General features: G+C 38.9%; 1 protein-coding gene across 6 annotated transcripts in view; it reads left to right on the top strand.

Moving 5' to 3' along the window:
* LOC128113353 (zinc finger protein 58-like) overlaps positions 1-14,792 on the top strand; it is a 46,734-nt gene extending 31,942 nt beyond the window's left edge. For all 6 annotated transcript variants that reach the window (XM_052742965.1, XM_052742960.1, XM_052742961.1 and 3 more), the window contains 3 exons: positions 895-1,021; positions 1,713-1,808; positions 12,353-14,792. In XM_052742965.1, the coding sequence (XP_052598925.1) occupies positions 898-1,021; positions 1,713-1,808; positions 12,353-14,640 (2,508 nt within the window). In that variant the 5' untranslated portion in view covers positions 895-897 and the 3' untranslated portion in view covers positions 14,641-14,792. The remainder of the gene's footprint in view (positions 1-894; positions 1,022-1,712; positions 1,809-12,352) is intronic.
* Positions 14,793-19,988: the final 5,196 nt, after the last annotated feature.

Below are 19,988 nucleotides of genomic sequence, written 5' to 3'. Positions count from 1 at the left end.
CATGTCCCGTGTCACCATCATTTGCACCATTAGTGAATCTGTAGAAATCCTGAAACCCAGATGACAGCCCGAGCTGCTGCATCAGACTCTGTATGTTCATTTCACTTCACATTCATGACTGTGGATATCAACTGTTGAGAAATTCCTTCTTCCCGATCATGACTTCCTCCTGTGAGAAATGTGTGTATGTGTGGTGTATAGTAGCATATGGTACTAAATGTATGTTCTGTGGATGCATTCATTTTATATTTCTGTCTTAAATGGATCATGCTCAACTGAATTTATAGGATCTTTTGCCTTGACTTTCCTTGAAGATGGATCCAGTGTGAGATCATGTAACCACACTGGACATGTCTGAGGAATAGTACTCACCTATGTAAGAAACATTTCTAGCTTCTTTCATCCTGGGAAAAATCTAGATTTGTGTCCACAGGCACATGATGCCTGTGTTAGGGTTTCTATTGCTGTGATCAGGACCATGATGAAAGACAGGTTGGAGAAGAGAGGGTTTATTTTAGACTACAATTTCAGGTAACAGTTCAATGCAGGAACCTGAGGCAAGAACTGGAGCAGAGGCTACAGAAGAACACTGTTTACTGACTTGTCCAGCCTACTTTCCTACACCATATACAACTGCCTGCCCAGGGTGGGCACCACCCATAACAGGCTGTGCTAGCTCATATTAATCACTAATTAAGAAAATGTTCCTTAGGCTTGGCTACAGGACAGTCTTAGGGAGGCATTTTCTCTATCATGTTTCTCTCATCTCAAATGACCCTAGCTAATGTCAAGTTGACAGGAGAACTGTCCACCCAATACATCATGGTATTTATATTATCATTAGTGGTTTTAATTAACTAAAAGTGTAATGTCATTCATTGATCTTTGTTTCAGGAAATGCTGTCCTTCTGGGATGTGGCCATTGATTTCTCTCCAGAAGAGAGGGAATGCCTGGAGCCTGCTCAGTGGAATTTGTACAGGGATGTGATGTTGGAGAATTACAGCAACCTTGTGTTCCTTGGTGAGGCTCTCATCCATAGTGAATTCTTATTTCACCATCAACATGTAGCTTTCTCTTTGTATGGTATCTCATGGGAGCATTTCAACAGTGAGTTTCATATCCTTTGTTTTCAGAAGAATTATGGAGAGTGCTGTATTAAGAATGATTTCGGTGCTGGAGAGATGTCTCTGTACTTAGCAGCACTGACTGCTCTTCTAGAGGACCAGGGTTCAATTCCCAGCACCCACATGGCAGCTCACAACTGTCTGTAATTCCAAGATCTTAACACACTCACACAGACATATGCATGCAAAAACACCCATGCACATAAAAAATAAAAATAAATTATTAAAAGAATCATTTCACTGTTTTTCTCTTTTTGTGTTTATCCTTTCTATGTTGGATGTATGTTTCCTTCAATCTAGTAGGACTGTTAGAAATTCAATGGCATGAAACATAGAGTACACTTGTTAATGAAAGGGTTTCATAACTTAGTTTTAATGTTTTTTTCCTTTAAATGAAACTCAGAATCTGAATGTTGTAATTTCTTTATGTAGTGTAGTGATTCTGTCAGAAAACATTTAAGGAACGGATTGTCTGCAATCATTTATTATATCATCTCTTTCCTTATAAGCTATGTACTGGAAGGTGCATGTCAATTCCAAGTAAAAGAACACATAAACAATCTTGTTCCTTCTTTTTCTGCAAACAGGTCGTGTTGTGTCGAAGCCACACCTGGTGACATTTTTGGAGCAAAGACAAGAATCTTCAGGTGTGAAGAGACAAGCAGCAGCCAACATGCATCCCGGTGTGTAGGAATGAGGGGTTTGGGGTCAGGGTTGAGGTCCAAATATCCCACAGAAAGGCAGGCTTTCCCATTACCCTGGAACATGACACTGTGGGAATCATTCTTTAGTTCTCTCCTTTATCTTTGTTGTCAAAGCTCATCTCTCAGAGATTTATGATGGTTTAACTCTCTTAAGCTTTGTATTTCCCCAACATTGAGCTGTGCTCCTGTTGACAGTGACTTCCAAGGTTTTTCTTTTTGTTGATTCTCCATTGTGGTGTAAGACTCGGGGAAAGAGAACTCAGTGCTGGTCAGACTGAAGAGTTTTAGAATTTGAGAGAAGACTCTTGCCAGAAACATCTCATACCAAAGTGAGCATGATTGGGTTTATAAAGCCTAATGCACAGTTCCATCACAGAGAGGCAGGAGGGACAGAAGACTCAACAGTTTCAGTTCTGGTGTTTAGAACAATTTCTGGGTGGGGAGCAGCTGCATAAAACTCAGAAACCAAAGTCACTTTGGAGCCGGGCGGTGGTGGCGCACGCCTTTAATCCCAGCACTCGGGAGGCAGAGCCAGGCGGATCTCTGTGAGTTCGAGGCTAGCCTGGGCTACCAAGTGAGTCCCAGGAAAGGCGCAAAGCTACACAGAGAAACCCTCTCTCGAAAAACCAAAAAAAAAAAAAAAACAAAAAAAAACAAAGTCACTTTGGATAGTTCATTCCCCGCTGTGTTAGGGAAGAGTTAAAGCGTTAATGTATTGTATAAAGGGATTGACTTGGCCCATTAGGTACATCGATTTAACGCATGCTGTTTGGTTTTTTCAACAGTTTTCCCATTAGTTAAGTCAGCAGGGCCCGACCATTAGACCTAGGAAGAGTAAGACATGATGAGCTACAAGACCTTATATTGTTGCTTCAGGGTTGCCCATCAAGCCAGTTCTGGGTACAGTGATTGTGTGCCCCTCATGTCACTTAGTAGATTTAGGTCTTTCAGTGTATTGTAAGGCTCCATGTTTTGGGGGGTTTTATTTTGTGTTCTTTTTTCAAGTTAATGTATTTATCATATATTATGCCTAACTGTTATTTGGACATATTCCCAGTACAACTTGTTAGAGAAATTATAAGCCTTTATGTATAAACCTGGTGTTCCCAGATACATCAGAACTAGTAAAATATTTTCTTTCAGATGTAGTCAGGGTAGCCACTGGCGCTAGCCCTATGGGAAGCATTATGGCTAATATTACTGTGTATGTGTCCAGTTGGATGAAGAGATCTTGTGGTTTCTTTTCTCCATCTGAATCTGTCTTTCCTGAGCATCTGTAACCTCTTCTATCTGTGGGAGCAAAACCCCAAACCTGCCATGCAGCACTCTGGTGGGACTCGGGCTGGCAGCTCAAGTGTTCAGGCAGTTGCCAGGAGAAGAGTCTCTGTACTGCAGCCCACCTAGAGACCCAAGATGAGGAAGCCATGTTCAGCTCCATTTTTGTATGTTTAGAAACTTTTCTAAGCTTTCTCAGGTCTTGTGTGGATATAGGAACACCACATTGGAATGCCATTTGTTGGCAGAGCTTCTTTTATCCTGGCAGCCACTCTAAAATAACCAAAATGAAGGCTTAGTATTAATTATAAGTGCTCAGCCAATAGCTTAGCTTCATTGTTAGCTAGTTCTTACATTTTAAATGAAACCATGTTTCTTATCTACCCTCTGCCATGTGGGGATATCTTGTTTCTCTCTGCAGCTGCTGGCAGCTCCTCTCATCTACTCTTCTTTCCAGCATTCCCTCTGCCCATAAAATCCTGCCTAGCCATTGGCCATTCAGCTTTTTGTTAACTATTAGAGTAATACATATTCATATTGTACAAAAAGATTGCTCCACATCATAGGCACTGGTCCCAGATGTCTCTGGATGGTAACTCAGAACGACTGCTTTGGGTGAACTTTCACAGTCCACCTCACAGCCTCCTCAGGCCATATTCCTTTCTTTACCTGATGCGGTGGGTCCACACATCGCACAAGCAGCTTAGTTTAAATGAGTGCCACAGTTCATCCTGCTGTGCTGAGTGTCCCTGTGGCAGAGCCTCTGTCATATATTATCTACCACTTTGCTGAGAACTTCTTATACAATCAGGCATTGACAGCTCAGCTCTGGGATTAGCTTTGTTAAGAGGAGGAAATTCAAAGCCCAGGGATGTCATGGTTGTTTGAACTAGCGTGTAGTTCTGTGGTGATACTTTATTTGTACTCTAACAAAGGTTGTGTAAAGATCAGAGGGCAGAGGCACCCTTGAGTTGCTTCTGGCAGGCCCCCATTTCAAAACTGGTTCAGTCCTTTCCTGTCACTGTAGAAGAAACTCCTTCCCAGAACAATTAAACAACCTAATGCCTATTGTAAAAAAAAAGAAAAACCATACTGCTCTGGATGGTAGAACAGCTATAAAAAAGAGAACAAAAAATTTTGGAGAAACGATAAAGCAAATATTTTGGCAAACTTCTATAAATGTACAAAGACAAAATATGAATAAATTATAGACATAGGTGTGGATGTAACAATAATTGCCCCAGAATCTTGGCATCCAAATTGGCCTCTTCAGGAGATAAATGTTTAGCTTTTAAGCACTGGGACATAATCTCAATTAAAACAGAGCATTAAATGGGTTCAATGTATAGAGCCAGGACAGAGAGGAAAATTAAAGCCATATGTGACTGACATAGCAATGAATTTATGGGAACATGATTTGTTACAGCAGTGGAATACCCAGATTAACATTCCTCCAATCTCAGAAAAAAACAAAACTAACATACGTTTCTGGGGAAAATATTAGAAAGTATAATAAAGAACAGTCACTGGCCATTCAGGTTGTACAAGAACACAACAGCTGGTGATCTTTCCAAGGCACCAACAGGCCTACCTTTAAAATGTTAACAGACGAGCCTGTATGCGTGGAGCAATGGCCTTTAACATCAGAGAAATTGCAAGACTTAGAATGCTGGCACAGGAACAGCTAAATGCTCAGCATATTGAAGAATCAGCCAGCCCTTGGAATTCTCCTGTATTTGTTATTAAAAAGAAATCTGGAAAATGGAGAATGGTAACACCTCTAAGAGCTGTTAATAAGGTGATTCAGCCAATGGGCTCTCTACAATCTTGAAATCCTTTGCCAACTCTCTGTTACCTAAAGCATGACCTCTTATTGTTATCAACTTAAAAGACTGTTTCTTCACTATACCTTTACAAGAAAAAGACAGAAAAATTTGCCTTCATGGTGCCTACTTGTAATAATTCTCAGCCTGTTAAGAGATATCAATGGAACTTTCTGCCACAGGGAATATTAAATAGCTCCACCCTATGCCAGTATTTTGTATGACAGCCACTGGAAATGATATATAAGTAATTCCCTCAATCTATAGTTTACCATTACATGGACAACATCTTATAAGCTGATTGAAATGTAGCTACTTTAGAAAAATGTCTCAAGAAGTAAAGATAAATTTTGCCTTGTTGGGGATTACAAATTGCTCATGAAAAAATAGAAAGACGAGATTCCATTAATTAGTTAGGATATAAAATAGGTCTCCAAAAAGTTAGACCCCAAAAGGTGCAAATTAGGAGAGATCCATTGTGGACTTCTAATGACTTTCAAAGATTGCCTAGGAGACATTTCCAATCTACAGCCCACTGTTGGGGTAAAAAATCATGAACTGAGTAATTTGTTCAAAACCTTAGATGGTGACAAGGACTTAAATAGTCCAAGAGAATTATCAGCTAAAGATGAGAGAGAACTGGCTTTGGTAGAAAAGAAATTACAGGGTGCACATGTGGATCTTTGGGTCCAGAGCTTGATTGAATTCTGGCTATTTTACCATCTACACATTGTCCTGCAGGAATTTTAATGCAGAGTGAAGATATTAGAATGGATATTTCCACCACATGAACAGAATAAGAAATCAAGGACATATGTGGAAAAGATTTCTGATTTGATTTTAAAAGGAGAATTAAAACTTTGTCAATTAGACCCAGCAGAAATTATAGTACCTTTAACTAAAGATAAAATTGACAAATTATGGGCAGAAAGTGAACCTTGACAAAGAGCTGAATTTATCCCAGATGAGTCAGAATTAACTTCATTATTTATTCAGTTATAAGAAATAGGAATGGGAATCATCCCTCATATATAACACATATCTGATCCCTTATGGGTCTTCCAGGTCATCTAACACAATGTAATGATGAAATAGATTAACTGTTGATAGGAAATGTGCTGGGAGCCTCATCAGTATAAGGTTCCCTTCAGTATCCTCAGCTATCAGTTCAAAAGACCTGGAGTGCCATGAAATTACAATGTCTTTCCATTGTTTGACACATTTGGAATGTGATGCAGAATCTAAGAATCTCTCAGCATGAGAGAATCCACGCCCTGTTTTGTGGAACATGAGTGATTCATCTTCCCTCCAGATAAAAATAGGATTTCCTGGTCTAGCTAACAGACCATAGGTAGACAGGAGCAGCAGACACTGACAATTCCTATTCCCCATGTGTCACAGTCCAGGGAAGGCCAGTTCCCAAGAACTGCTCCAGGGTTGTGAATATAAGACCTCTGAGTAGCAAGGGCTTAGGGAAAATTCTTACCTATCTGAGGACTAAACTTTTTCTATCTCAAAGGAATATAAGGAAACACACAAACTTTCTGGTGGTATCTTTCTCTTTTACTTTACCTAAAAAATGCTCTCTGACTCTGTCTCCACACAGCTACATATCTCTACACTTCCATATTCTATGCATACATGTAGCTGGAGAGTTTTCTCTCTGGGTCCCGCCAAGCCCTGGCAGTCCAACAGCCCACAGCATCTTCACATGCTGCTTGTCATGGCGGCGGCTGGCACTGTTTCCCTCTGCCTTCCTGTTCTCTCAATTCTTCTCTCTGTTAGTCCCGTCTATACTTCCTGCCTGGCCACTGGCCAATTAGTGCTTTATTTATTGACTAATCAGAGCAACACATTTGACATACAGACCATCCCACAGCACTACAGACCATCCCACAGCACATACAACTACATACCTTCCTTTACAATACATATAGCCATATATCTCTATACACAGTTACATCTATTTTCACATGACTGCACATTTTTCTTTTACATACATTTCTCTTCTACATCTCCTTTTTATACAATTTCATCTTCCTTGCCTCCACACAGGTACAAACCTCCACACGGCCACAGCTGTACATCTCATTTACATAGCTCTCTCACCATCTAACACTTTACACAGTTCCTTCACACTCATGCAGCTCTTTACACAGTTCCTGTGAGTAGCAGCAGCACTTCTCATAGCCAAACTCTGGACAGCTCTATGTTACCTTTTCAGGGTCCGACCCATTCTCAGAACACATGATAAGTCACACGGTTTTTGTCAGGCTATGAAGGTCATGTTGACTGGCCAGTGATGCTCAGCCAAGCATGTAACTTTTTGCCAGATGGAGAATGACATTGAAATTCAGGACTTAACAAAAATAGTATTTGGCTGAATCTTGAGTGGTACAGGTACGTGCAGAAAGAGAATTACTGAAGGGAGTTATGTCTACCAAAGTTGCTTCAATTCTGACCTTGATTCATCAACGAATAACACCTGTTATCTTGTCTTTGTGTATTTTCTTCAAGGTCAGCTTAGTCTATTTTGAATTTCTTCTGAAGTCTAAAATTAGCTGTATTTGTGACTGAGAATACCGTTACTTTCCTGAGTCAATAAAGAAAAATATTCTGGTATTATTTCTGTTCATCAGAATTATATAGCTTAAACAGAAATCATCTTCGTGATCATTCACATCTGTAAGTGTGCCCAAAAATGGAATGTTTTCATGAGATAAACACACAAGCAGTGGGAAAACACCCATAAGCACTTCTAAGGGAAGAAATGTAGTGGCACTTGAGAGAAATTACAGACAGAAAACCACTCGTTTCCACAGCCAGTGACCCCAAGGCCTTGCCTGGTGGTGCTGCCCATCAGGTGGGTGAGTGGATCGACCTGTTAAATACTAGTTGTCACCTTCTGTGTATTCCTATAGCCCGCGGCACCCACGCATCCTTATCCTGTGTTGAAACTAGAATGCCGTTAATTCCAGTAGGTCTGTGTCCCATCTGAAGGTACACATGCTAACCTATTCTGGTTGTGTCCTGCCATGCAAGTGTAGTGTAGATTCAACACTTTCTACTCAAGCATTCAAGCATTCAATTTCAATAACCAGTTTTCTATGTTTTTTTTTTCTTTTGTTGTTGTTCTATTTTGTTTTCTTTTGTTTTTCAAGACAAGGTTTGTCTGTGTAGCCCTGACTGTCCTGGAATTGGTTTTGTAAACTAGGCTAGCACCAAGCTCAAAAAGATCTTTCTGCCCCTGCTCCTGAGTGCTGGGATTAAAGGTGTGCTGATATCACCACTCCTGGCCCAATAACCAGTTACTTTAAGTGCATCTGATTTTAGTATTATCCTATGTTAATGAAAAAAGAAGTTTGGCTTAAATTTGTTCAGTTACCTTCTTTAGGCTTAATTTTGATGACATGTACAGAGGACTGGATAATGGAAGGTAGAAATTTTTCTCTCCCTCTAATATTATGTCTGTAAATGAATTATATTTGTATTTAGCATGAATATAAACATACCTTTGGGCACACTAAGTATTTTTCATCATTATTAGGTGACTCATTAACTATTATGCCTTAATTACCTTTGTTGTAACAGTTTACAACAAAATAATGACTCATCAGATTAGTACTTAATAAATGAAAGTACTTTATCTCTTAAAATTTTTACACTCTAAAATTACAATTGTTGAACTGAAAACCTTTTATAACGAAACAAAATTTAAATATAAATACAGTCCATGGAAGAATTGAGAACTTCAGTCTCCTGATCACTTTATAGTGTACTGTATAAAATCTAAATCAATCCTGCACTCATACATTCAATAGCTTGTATCATCATAGAGAATACCATAATGGAGAGCTTACTGCCCGGCATGAGCGGTTTGAAGAGGAATAGACATGGAGTTTCCAGACCCACTAATACAGCCTCAGAAAGGATGTTGGCACTGCCCATGGAGGACAGGCAGGAGGACAGAGGAACCCCACAGCATCCAGTAGCCTTGAATCCACAGTGAGCTCAAAGAGTGGCTGACTCTGTTCCACAAGGAGGGTCAGGAAAGGTGACAAAGTGTAAGGCCCAGAACAAGAGCAGAGCGAGCACAGATGGAGTGGACTATATGGTCACTCCTTCAGCATCCACAGAAATGACCGAAGGGGTGGATTTAACTCAATTATATCCCTTACTTCTTCAGTCAACATCTTGACTCTTAGAAGGTGACCCGGGGAAGGACTCTCTGTCAGCTGTTTTACCAGAATCTGGACCAGCCAAAAATACTCACACCTGCCCCGTTGAAGGACCTGAAGGACAAAATTGAGTTTTGTGTCAGGAAATACATTGAGCATTCCAGTACTTTCTAACCCTTGTTTGATTGGGTTTATAAAGCCAAACCCACAATTTCATCAAACCAGATGTAGGCCAAGGGCTTAAAAATCCAAAACTTCTAGTTCTATTGATTCAAACAATTTGTTTCTTTTTGTAAAACAGTGGATCTTCCAAACCTGCCCACGAGGCTGCCTGAGAACATTTTCCCAGCAGGATTGTTTAGTTGGGGCAGCAGTTGGGTGAAACTCAGGAAAAACAGAGTCACTGTGACAGTTCAATAATAGACTCTGTACACATCTGTAAAATTGCACACATTTCTGAATACCTAAGTGTGAACCCAGTGTAAGAAACTAACTTCACACATGAATTTATTTCATGTTACTTACAGTCCTGTTGAGGAAAGTGACCTCTTTTGAGTTCTTTGTCTTTGATGAAGATATCTTCTAAAGAATTTCTTTATCAGACACTAAGAAATAAGGATTTAAAATGCATGCCCTTTGTGCATATATATTCAAAGATTAAAACTGTCTATAACTAGGAGTATGCATTTAATACTCACCACTAAGTATTGATAGCTTCAAAGTCCAGCTTTGAAGACTATCTTCACAGTTGAGATCAGGATGCTACAGGAATCGAAGGAAGCCTAATAAAATATCTGGGGGTGAACGCATCAGCTCACATACATTTTCCTCTTAATATATCTCTTTATTGTTCTGCCATTCTGCAAAGTTTCCAGCTTATCTACCTTTACAGTCAGCAATTCTTTGGCTCTAGCAGGGAACAAGGCTAGAATTTTTCAGAGACATAAAAACAGGTAAGAGCTGCACAAGACAGTTAACTGTCAGGCTTATGACTCAAGTGGGGAGTGGCTAGTAGAAGCCTTGGTGAACTGTTAGTGGGGTCAAATAAGAGGGAGATAGACCTTAAATCAAATAGGGAAATCTAAGAAGGGAAGAGAGGGATTTGTGTGCTATACTATATTCCTAAGTACGGCTCGATAGTAAGCTAAAAGTTCTATAATCTGTAAGACACAGGCAAGACATGGCAGGAGCTGTCCCTCTTCTAGCACCACTTCCTCCTCAGCTTTGGAGGAAGTGGGTAACCCATAGCAACCTGTGTAAACAGCAGGGGAAGCCTGAGACATCTGGTCCTTTTTAGAATATTTGCCAATTTTTAGCTGGCTTTAAAGAACCTTTCAGTTCTAAAGATTACACCTTTTAACCTAAGTGGTTAGAGCAAGGGGAGGAGCTATGCTTATTTTGTACAAAATCCAGACCCTGACACCTCCTAGCCCCACTGGTCATTTGCTGCATACATCCCAGTGGTGCCTGTGGGAAAATTATATTTCTCTGGGAATGAGCAAATGGTTAATTACTTTTTCCTATTATCTCTCTGGAAAAAACACAAGCAGTAAATCTCCTAAGCTAAAATCTTACATCAATAAACCAAGGTGAAAGTAAATACGAAGAGTTAAAGACATGTTTATCGTTAGTGCAAGGTTAGCCGAGCCCTTCCCGTTATTGGTGGGGCAAGTTGAGATGAGGGCACTCTGCCCATCTTATCTTTAAGGCTATGGATTAACAAGCTCAGACATGCTGTCCTTGAGTCTGTCTTGTGAAGGCTCCAATTGTGATCTATTTGCATAGACACTTTTTCAGTCCAACTGTCCTGCCAATAAAGATATTTGCAGGAGGACAGACTTCTAAGTTTATATTGGGGAAGGGAACAAAGATCTGGTTGTAAGAACAAAGGTTTTGACTGTGTGACCTCCCACACAATGTGGGGGGGGGGGGGCATCCAGTATACCAGCAAGAAATAAGGCTTCACACAAGAAATCTACAGCAAGAGACAACCAATTTATTCAAAAGGCAGTATTTCCAAATGCCTTCCATGTTTGTTTATTCTGTCAGAATATTTATATTTCTGGTGGGATGACCTTTTAAATAACAGCTGAAATCTCTTTGCATAATCTTGTGGCCTGCAGCAACTAAGCTTTCAAAATTTTGTGAATTCCAAACGTGTTTACTTTCTTTGCCATTTGATATTCTTTGGTATTATTTTGGAGGTGAATATAAACTCTAACGATTTATTATATATTCCTATATATTTCAGTTGATGGATACAACACATTGATAAAGTACATAAGGACAGTGTAAGATTACAAAATAGGAACTCTGCTCTTTGAATTTCTACTTCATGAGTAAACACGTCTCCTGTTTTCATTTGTTGTTCATTGTCTCTCTATTTAATGCTCAATAACTGCTTAGTCTTGTTACTAAATAAATCTTAGAAATAACAATTGCCCAGGCATAGTGGCCTACTCCCAGCAATTGGGAGGCAGAGGTAGATGGATCTCTGACTTTGAAGCCAGCCTGATGCAGATAATGTGTTCCAGGACATCAAGAGATTCATAGAGAATGCCTGTCTTTAAAAAGCAAAAGCAAACAAAAAGAGAAATCAGTCCATTTGTTATCTATTCACTGGTAAATATGTTGTCTTAGCAAAATGTCTTTAATGAACAGGTGAACCTAAAGTTGTTGGCTTTTTTTTTTTATTGAGACTTGGTATGTTTCAGGTATAAATATTTTGCCATCCAAATAAAACCTAAAATACTGTCCTGAATTTTTTAGCTATATTATTTACTCTTGTTATAGGCCATCTTCTTCTTGGGCAGCATATCTTTTGTGCCTTCCAACACAAAACTCTATGTGAAGGATAAAAATTTTGTATTTTAATGATGGCTCAAATTTACACAATCACAATTAACTTTCTCTTTTCCAGGCTTGCCTACTTTATAATTTCATGAGTGTTGTACTTATAATATCTCTATTGTTTAATATGCTTATTTCTGTTAGTAAAATGCTCTTACTACTTACTTAGCTATTAAATTTTGAATAATATGCCATTATGTCTATGTTGTATTTGGTTGTGCCCTATTCTAGTATAAGTATAGATTATTTCTGCCTCCAATTTTTTGTCATTTAAAATATACTGTAGTTTCTCATGCTTCAATATGTATAAGTAAATGTTTCCTTTTAATAAGATGAGCATTCTAATTATGAAGAATATTTCCTATCTCTTGTTCATATCTCAATGTTTGCTCAACAGGAACAACACCCAATGATGATAACGTTTACAGCAAGGCCATTGATTGTAACTCCCTATATAATCAACACCAGAGAATTCATACAAGGGAAAAATCCTACAAGTGTGAAGAATGTGGTAAATCATTTCACTATCCTTCAAAGCTGAAGCAACATCAAAGAATTCATTCTGGAGAGAAACCCTACAAGTGTGAAGAGTGTGGCAAATCATTTCACTATCCTTCAAAGCTGAAGCAACATCAAAGAATTCATTCTGGAGAGAAACCCTACAAATGTGAAGAATGTGGCAAATCATTTCACTATCCTTCAATTCTGAAGCAACATCAAAGAATTCATTCTGGAGAGAAACCCTACAAGTGTGAAGAATGTGGCAAAGCTTTTCATGTTCCTTCAGTCCTTCGGGAACATCAACGAATTCATACTGGAGAGAAACCCTACAAGTGTGAAGAGTGTGGCAAATGTTTTTCCTCATCTTCATGCCTTAGACGACATCAAACAATCCACTCTGAAGACTCTCTCTACAAGTGTGAAGTATGTGGCAGATGTTTTTGCTCATCTTCATCCCTTAGACAACATCAAACATTCCATTCTGAAGACTATCCCTATAAGTGTGTAGAATGTGGCAAAAGGTTTTCCTGTTCTGCAAGCCTTCAGGAACATCAAACAGTTCACACTGGAGAGAAACCATACAAGTGTGAAGAATGTCACAAAGCCTTTCATTATCATTCATCCCTTAGGAGACACAAGAGAGTTCATACTGGAGAGAACTCCTACCAGTGTGAAGAGTGTGGCAAATCTTTTTCCTCGTTTTCATACCTTAGACAACATAAAGCAATTCACTCCAAAGATAATCCCTGCAAGTGTGAAGAGTGTGGCAAAACTTTTTCCCATTCTGCAAAGCTTCAGAAACATCGTAAAATTCATAGTGGAGAGAGACCATACAAGTGTGAAGAATGTCACAAAGCCTTTCGTTATCATTCAGGCCTTAAGAACCACAAGGCAGTTCATATTCAAGAGAAACTCCACAAGCGTGAACTGAGTGGAAAAGAATTTACTAAGATTGCTTTCCTCATTGAGGACAAGGCAGCTCATATTGCAGAGAAAGCCTACAAGTGTGAAGAGTGTGGCAAGTGTTTTTCCTCACCTTCCGCCCTTAAACAACATCAAATAATCCATTCTGAAGACAATCCCTACACGTGTGGAGAGTGTGGCAAAAGGTTTTCCTCCTTTGCACGCCTTCAAGAACATCAGACAGTCCATACTGGAGAGAAACCACACAAGTGTGAGGAGTGTGGCAAATGTTTTTCCTCATCTTCATCCCTTAGACGACATCAAGAAATTCATTCTGACGACAATCCCAACAAGTGTGCAGTGTGTGGCAAAAGGTTTTTCTCTTTTACAAACCTTCAAGAACATCAGACAATTCATACTGGGGAGAAATCATGCAAGTGTCAAGAGTGTGGCAAATGTTTTTACTTATCTTCATCCCTTCGACGACATCAAGCAATTCATTCCAAAGAGAATCCCTACATGTGTACAGAATGTGACAAAGGGTTTTCCTGTTTATCATACCTTCAAGAACATCAGAAAACTCATACTGGGGAGAAAGCATTCAAGTGTGAAGAGTGTGGCAAATGTTTTTACTTTTCTTCATCTCTTCGGCGACATCAAATAATTCACTGTGAAGACAATCCTTACAAGTGTGAAGAGTGCGGCAGATGTTTTTCTTCATCTTTATCCCTTAGAGGACATCAAACAATCCATTCTGAACATAATCCTTATACATGTGTACAATGTGGCAAACGATATTCCTGTTCTAGGAGTCTACAGGAACATCAAACAATTCATACTGGAGAGAAACCATACAAGTGTGAAGAATGTGGCAAAGCCTTTCATTATCACTCATCCCTTAGGAAACACAAGAGAGTTCATACTGAAGTGAAACCCTACCAGTGTGAAGAATGTCACAAAACCTTTTGTTATGACTCATCCCTTTGGAAACACAAGGGAATTCATACTGGAGAGAAACCCTACCAGTGTGAAGAATGTCACAAAACCTTTTGTTATGACTCATCCCTTTGGAAACACAAGGGAATTCATACTGGAGAGAAACCCTACAAGTGTGAAGAATGTCACAAAGCTTTTCATTATCACTCATCCCTTGGGGAACACAAGAAAGTCCATACTGGAGAGAAACCCTACCAGTGTGAAGAGTGTGACAGATGTTTTTCCTCATCTTCAGCACTTAATCGACATAAAAAAAAGAAAATTCCTTCTGAAGACAATCCCTAAAAGTGTAGAGATTGTGGCAAAGACTTTGCTAATCTTTATATCCTTATTCAACACATGATATCGTTCATATGGGAGAGAAATCCTACAAATGTCTTAAATAGTTTACTTGTTCAATCCTTAAAACACATCATATGATTCATTCTAACTACAAACCCAATGAGTGTGAAATGTAAAATCTTTGGTACCAATACAGATCTTTTTTATTAATTTTTTTTTTTTTTTTTTTTTTTTTTTGCATTCAAACCAGTTACGCTTCCTCTTCTCCCATTCCCTCCCCACCTCCTTTCTACCCTACATCCACTCCTCAGAAAGGGAAAGGCCTCCCTTAGGAGTCAACAAAGCATGGCATATCAAGTTGAGGCAGAACTAAGCTCCTCCCTTCTGCATCAAGACTGAGAGGTAGCTCATCATAGGGAGGAGGTTCCAAAAAGTCAGCTCATGTGCCAGGGACAGATCCTGGTCCCACAGCTAGGGGACCCACAAACAGACCAAGCTACACAATTGTCAGCCACATGCAGGGGGCCTAGGTCAGTCCCATCCAGGCTCCCTAGCTCTGCATCCAGAGTTCATGAACTACTAGCTCTAATCATCTGTTTCTGTGGGTTTCTTTTTCCTGATCTTGACCTTCGCCCCCTTGGTTGTTATAATCGCTCTTCCTTCTCTTCAACTGGACTCCAGGAGCTCAGCCCAGTGCTTAGCTGTGGATCTCTGCATTTGTTTCCATCAGTTACTGGCTGAAGGTTCTCTGATGACAATTAGGGTAGTCACCCATCTGATTACAGGAGAAGACCAGATTGGGCACCCTCTCCACTATTGCTAGGAGTCTTAGCTGGGGTCATCCTTAAGGATTTTCCCCATCACCAGGTTTCTCCCCAAGGCCCCATAATGGCCCCCTTTATCAAGATCTTGTTTCTCTCCCTCTCTGCCCCTCCTCCAACTCAACCATCCTGAATACCCATGTTCTCCACCATCCCACCCCCAGTATACTCAGGAGATCACATCTGTTTACTCTCCCAGAGTGGCCCTTGCATTCCTCTTACAGTTCTTCTTACCTAGTTTCTTTAGAGCTGTGGATTGTAGCTGGAAATCCTTTGCTTTACATCTACTATTCAGTTATTAGTGAGTGCATACAGTGTTTGTGTTTGTACTCAAAACCTGGCTTACCGCACTCAGGATGATTTTTTTTCTAGTTCCATCCATATGCCTGCAAATTTCATGAGGTCATTGTTTTTTTACCGCTGAGCAATACTCTATTGTATAAATGTACATTTTCTTTATCCTTTCTTTGGTTAAGGTGCGTCTGAGTTGTGTCCTTATTGGTAAAATAAAGACTTACTTAAAACAACATAAAGGCTCTTGCATTCTAAGGCCTCAGCAGCAAGGTGACAGCAGTGGCTGGAGGGATGCCGTCATCAGCTGAGGCAGCAGCAGTGTCAAGTGCAGCCGCTGTGCCTCAGATAAACGACAGTGCCCGTGGAGCAATGGTGGCAGGGAAGTTAGGAGAGCAACCAATCACTTTCTGATTGGATTTGAAGCTCATTCCATAAATGGTAACTGTAGATGTATCCAACCTTCTTATTAAATAATAAACACAGAACCAATGCAAAGAAGAAAGCCAAGAGGTCAGAGCTAAGAGCTAAAACCTTACCCTTCCTCCTGCGGTGGTCCTACCTCTCCGAACCAGAGCTATCCCTGTGTTAAAGTCTTTATATAGAGGTCCTGTCCTGCCTTCTCATTGGTTGTAAACCCAACCACATGACCGCCTCCTCACAGCCTGTCTGTATAGGCCTCCAGGTTTTCCATGATTGGTATTAAGATTAAAGGCATGTGTATCCAATAATGGCTGTATCCCTGAACACACAGAGACTTACCCAGCTCTGCCTACCAAGTGCTGGAATTACAAGCGTAAGCTACCACTGCCCTGCTTTCCTATGGCTTGCTAATAGCTCTGACCCCCGGGCAACTTTATTTATTAACATACAAATAACATTTTAATACAAATAAAATATCACCATATTTCCCCTTTTCTATTTTAATAAAAAGGAAAAAAAAGAAAAAGCTTATAACTAACATAAGAAAAACTATATACAAAAGTACAATAACTATATACAATATATACAAGTAATAAATACCTAAACAATGTCTAGTCCATTTGTATTTGACAAATTCAGAGAAAATAATTTCATTATCCTATTTTGGTAAGTCCAAAATGTATCCTAATTAATCTTCAACTATAACTAACTAAACTTCAACTATAACTAACTAATCTTCAACTCCCTCAGAGACCCAAGCTAACAAAAATAAAAACAGGAAGTGCATGCAAGCAACTTCCAAAAAATTTGTGAGTTGACAGAAACAGCCAGCTGTCTGGACAGTCACCTGAGGTTTCTCCGCAGTGCTGGGGCATCATCTTCAGCCTATAGGCTTAGCATATCTGACAAACTCATTTGTGAAGTAGGATGTACACAAGGTCAACAGTTCAACCTCACATTGAGTGAGAGTAGTCCATGTACCAGAAAAACCTGAATTCCACTAGTGTCATGTCATGATTCAGGATTTTAAATTCTGGAAATTGTTGATGGTTTTTTAATTCAGCTGTCCATTCTTCTTGGCTGTGTATATATGGCTTCATCTCAGCATCCCATTCTTCTCCATATCCCTCTATCAAATGCCAGTCTACTATTGAGAGGCGTGAGCTTAGTTACTCTTCAAGAATAACTGTTTCAGCTGCTGTTCCATTGCACATCAGAGGCCATCGGCCCATTGCCTGTTCAGCTGCCTTCGAAGAAAAGGGCACTGTACCTTTTCCGAATTGCGAAGGCCACTTCAGGGATGGTGCCATATTGTCCTGGCCTCTGAAGATGCCTTTTGATAAAGCCATAACCACACTTGTTTTGGCAAGAATCAGTAGTCCTTTGTTTCATGTCCTGTCTGTTCATTTTGTCCTGTTGATTCGAGGATACTTTGTTGTCCAGTGGCTAACTTTTGCCACAATGAAAGTTAACTCCATATGCAGTTTCTTCAATGCCCATATTTTCTCTGAAGTAGATTGGTACTGCCAGGAGCCGACATGTCTCATAGTCATAACAAAAAAGAAAAATTTTTTAAGTTATTAAAACATTTTAAATGCCATATTCTGTAGATCTCTGAAGGGTTTGAAGATAACCTGTCTATCTAAAATATATCTACTCAATCTTGAAAATATACCTAATATAACTACAAGTTCTATTATAATATCTAACTACTAACTTTCATTTCTTTATATCCTAATAGTTGGTAATAACATTCAAGGATCAGAAAATTGCATTACATTGTTAGATGAATGGTACAATTAGAAAAATATATATAACATTTTCTAACAATATCAATTTCAATATATATATAATTTGTATACAATATAAAACAATCCAATCCAATGTAAAGTATTTACATTTTTCTTTTCTTTCTTTCTTTTTTTTTAATAAGAACCTTAAATCTAATCTCCTTTGCTTAGCCTTTTTCCTAACCCTTGACAATAACTTGTAACCAACCCCCCTAATCAATGAAAATTATCCCAGACCCAAAACCCATTAAAAGACCAAAAAAACCAACTGCCCCACACCACCTCTTTGGGAATGTGGGCGTCGTATTCTTGAAATTGCTTCCTGCTGGGTATGGGCGAAGGTATCTTTATCCTGAAAGAAAAATTTTAGGTTAATTGTCAAATTCTAGGAAAGGTAAATATATCCTTCGTTATCCAGTCTGTGTATAATGCCAAATTTCAGGGTTTATCTCAAATCCTTATTCAAGTAGTCTTTGAGACTGGATCATCTCAGCTAGCTCTTCTCAAAATTGCTCTGAGCACTTTGTAGTTCAAAGCTGATCTGTAGATGATGTTTGTCAGCTTAGTGATGTTATTATTGTCCACGTGGAATTGTTGTTGTGGGGCCCCATCTTCTTCCTGGAGACTTCAGTTGATGTTAGGCCTAACCGTGATTTCCTGCAAAAAACTGATAAGAGACTCGAACACAAAGACCATATATGCGACTTTTTAGAATTAGTTAGTACTCTATATGACCATTTATATCTTAACAAAGTTTAAAATGTATATATATCTATATATATTGATCTTGTAAATTTTGATATAAAATTCATACTTTAAGAAAAGTTTAAAGAATCAGAATAGAATCAATGAGTTGAGATTCGTAATAGAATAGTCCCTTAATTAATTTGGCTTTTCTCCTGTCCCATAGCAGAAGATGGCTCTTTTCTTCTGGCATGATACAGGGAGTTTGCATTTTCCTTTTAACAACATGCTTGAGTTTAAAGAAGGAGAGAGCCATTCTCCAACTCCAAAGTCAGCTTTAAATTTTAATTGAACTGGGACTATTAGAAGTTAAATAGTGTTAAATCTTTAAAGAAAAGCAGAAACAAACATTTAGGAAGACATAAAATTTTTTTAGATAACATACCCATATGCCATTTCACTCTGTTTCTTAGGATAGATGATTTGTTCCTTTTCTTCAGTTGTCTCATTTGTCCAGTGTTCTTCAAATTCCTTAACCTTCATTCTCCTAAAAGACAAAAACAAAAACCTTTCCCCAAGGTTTTTTGGGGATGTTCCTTTTTGACAAGTTATCTGATTAAATGAAAAGGCATGTGTTACTGGTGTAAGTTAGTTTAAATTGGATGTTTACGATAGTTGATGAACTATCACCTCCTCTAATTAAGAGGTCTCTCTTGTTCAAATCGAACCTTTATCAATTTTGATGGTACCCACAGCTTATCTTCTCCTGTAGAAACAAAAGCAAAACTTCGTCCCCAACGTAACACATACCCTGGTTTCCATTCTGAGGTCAGCACATCCTTAAAGTATATAGGTTGATTTAATTCTGTAGTTTTTTCTATTATCCAATGTCTCTCTGCAGCTGTTGTTCCTTTCTCATTGGCATTGAGAAAATTCAAAGTTAATAGAGCATTATGTAGTCTATTTCTGGGGGTTTTTGTTACTCCTTTTTGTTTATTTAGCATATCCTTTAGAGTTCTGTTTGATCTTTCTATAACTGCTTGACCTGTAGGATTATGTGGTATACCTGTAACATGGTTTATATTATAATAAGCAAAAAACTGTTTCATTTTAACAGAGACATATGATGGAGCATTATCAGTTTTGATTTGTGCAGGTATACCCATAATGGCCATAACTTCTAGCAAATGAGTGATTACAGAATCAGCTTTTTCAGAACTCAAAGCAGTTGCCCATTGAAATCCTGAATAAGTATCGATAGTGTGGTGTACATATTTCAGTTTTCCAAATTCTGCAAAGTGAAACACGTCCATCTGCCAGATTTCATTCCTCTGAGTACCCT

Source organism: Peromyscus californicus, unplaced genomic scaffold (genome assembly GCF_007827085.1).
Source record: "Peromyscus californicus insignis strain IS unplaced genomic scaffold, ASM782708v3 Scaffold_18__1_contigs__length_77618521, whole genome shotgun sequence".
In the NCBI taxonomy this organism is placed as follows: Eukaryota; Metazoa; Chordata; class Mammalia; order Rodentia; family Cricetidae; genus Peromyscus; species Peromyscus californicus.
This window is presented reverse-complemented; position numbering and strand designations above follow the sequence as displayed.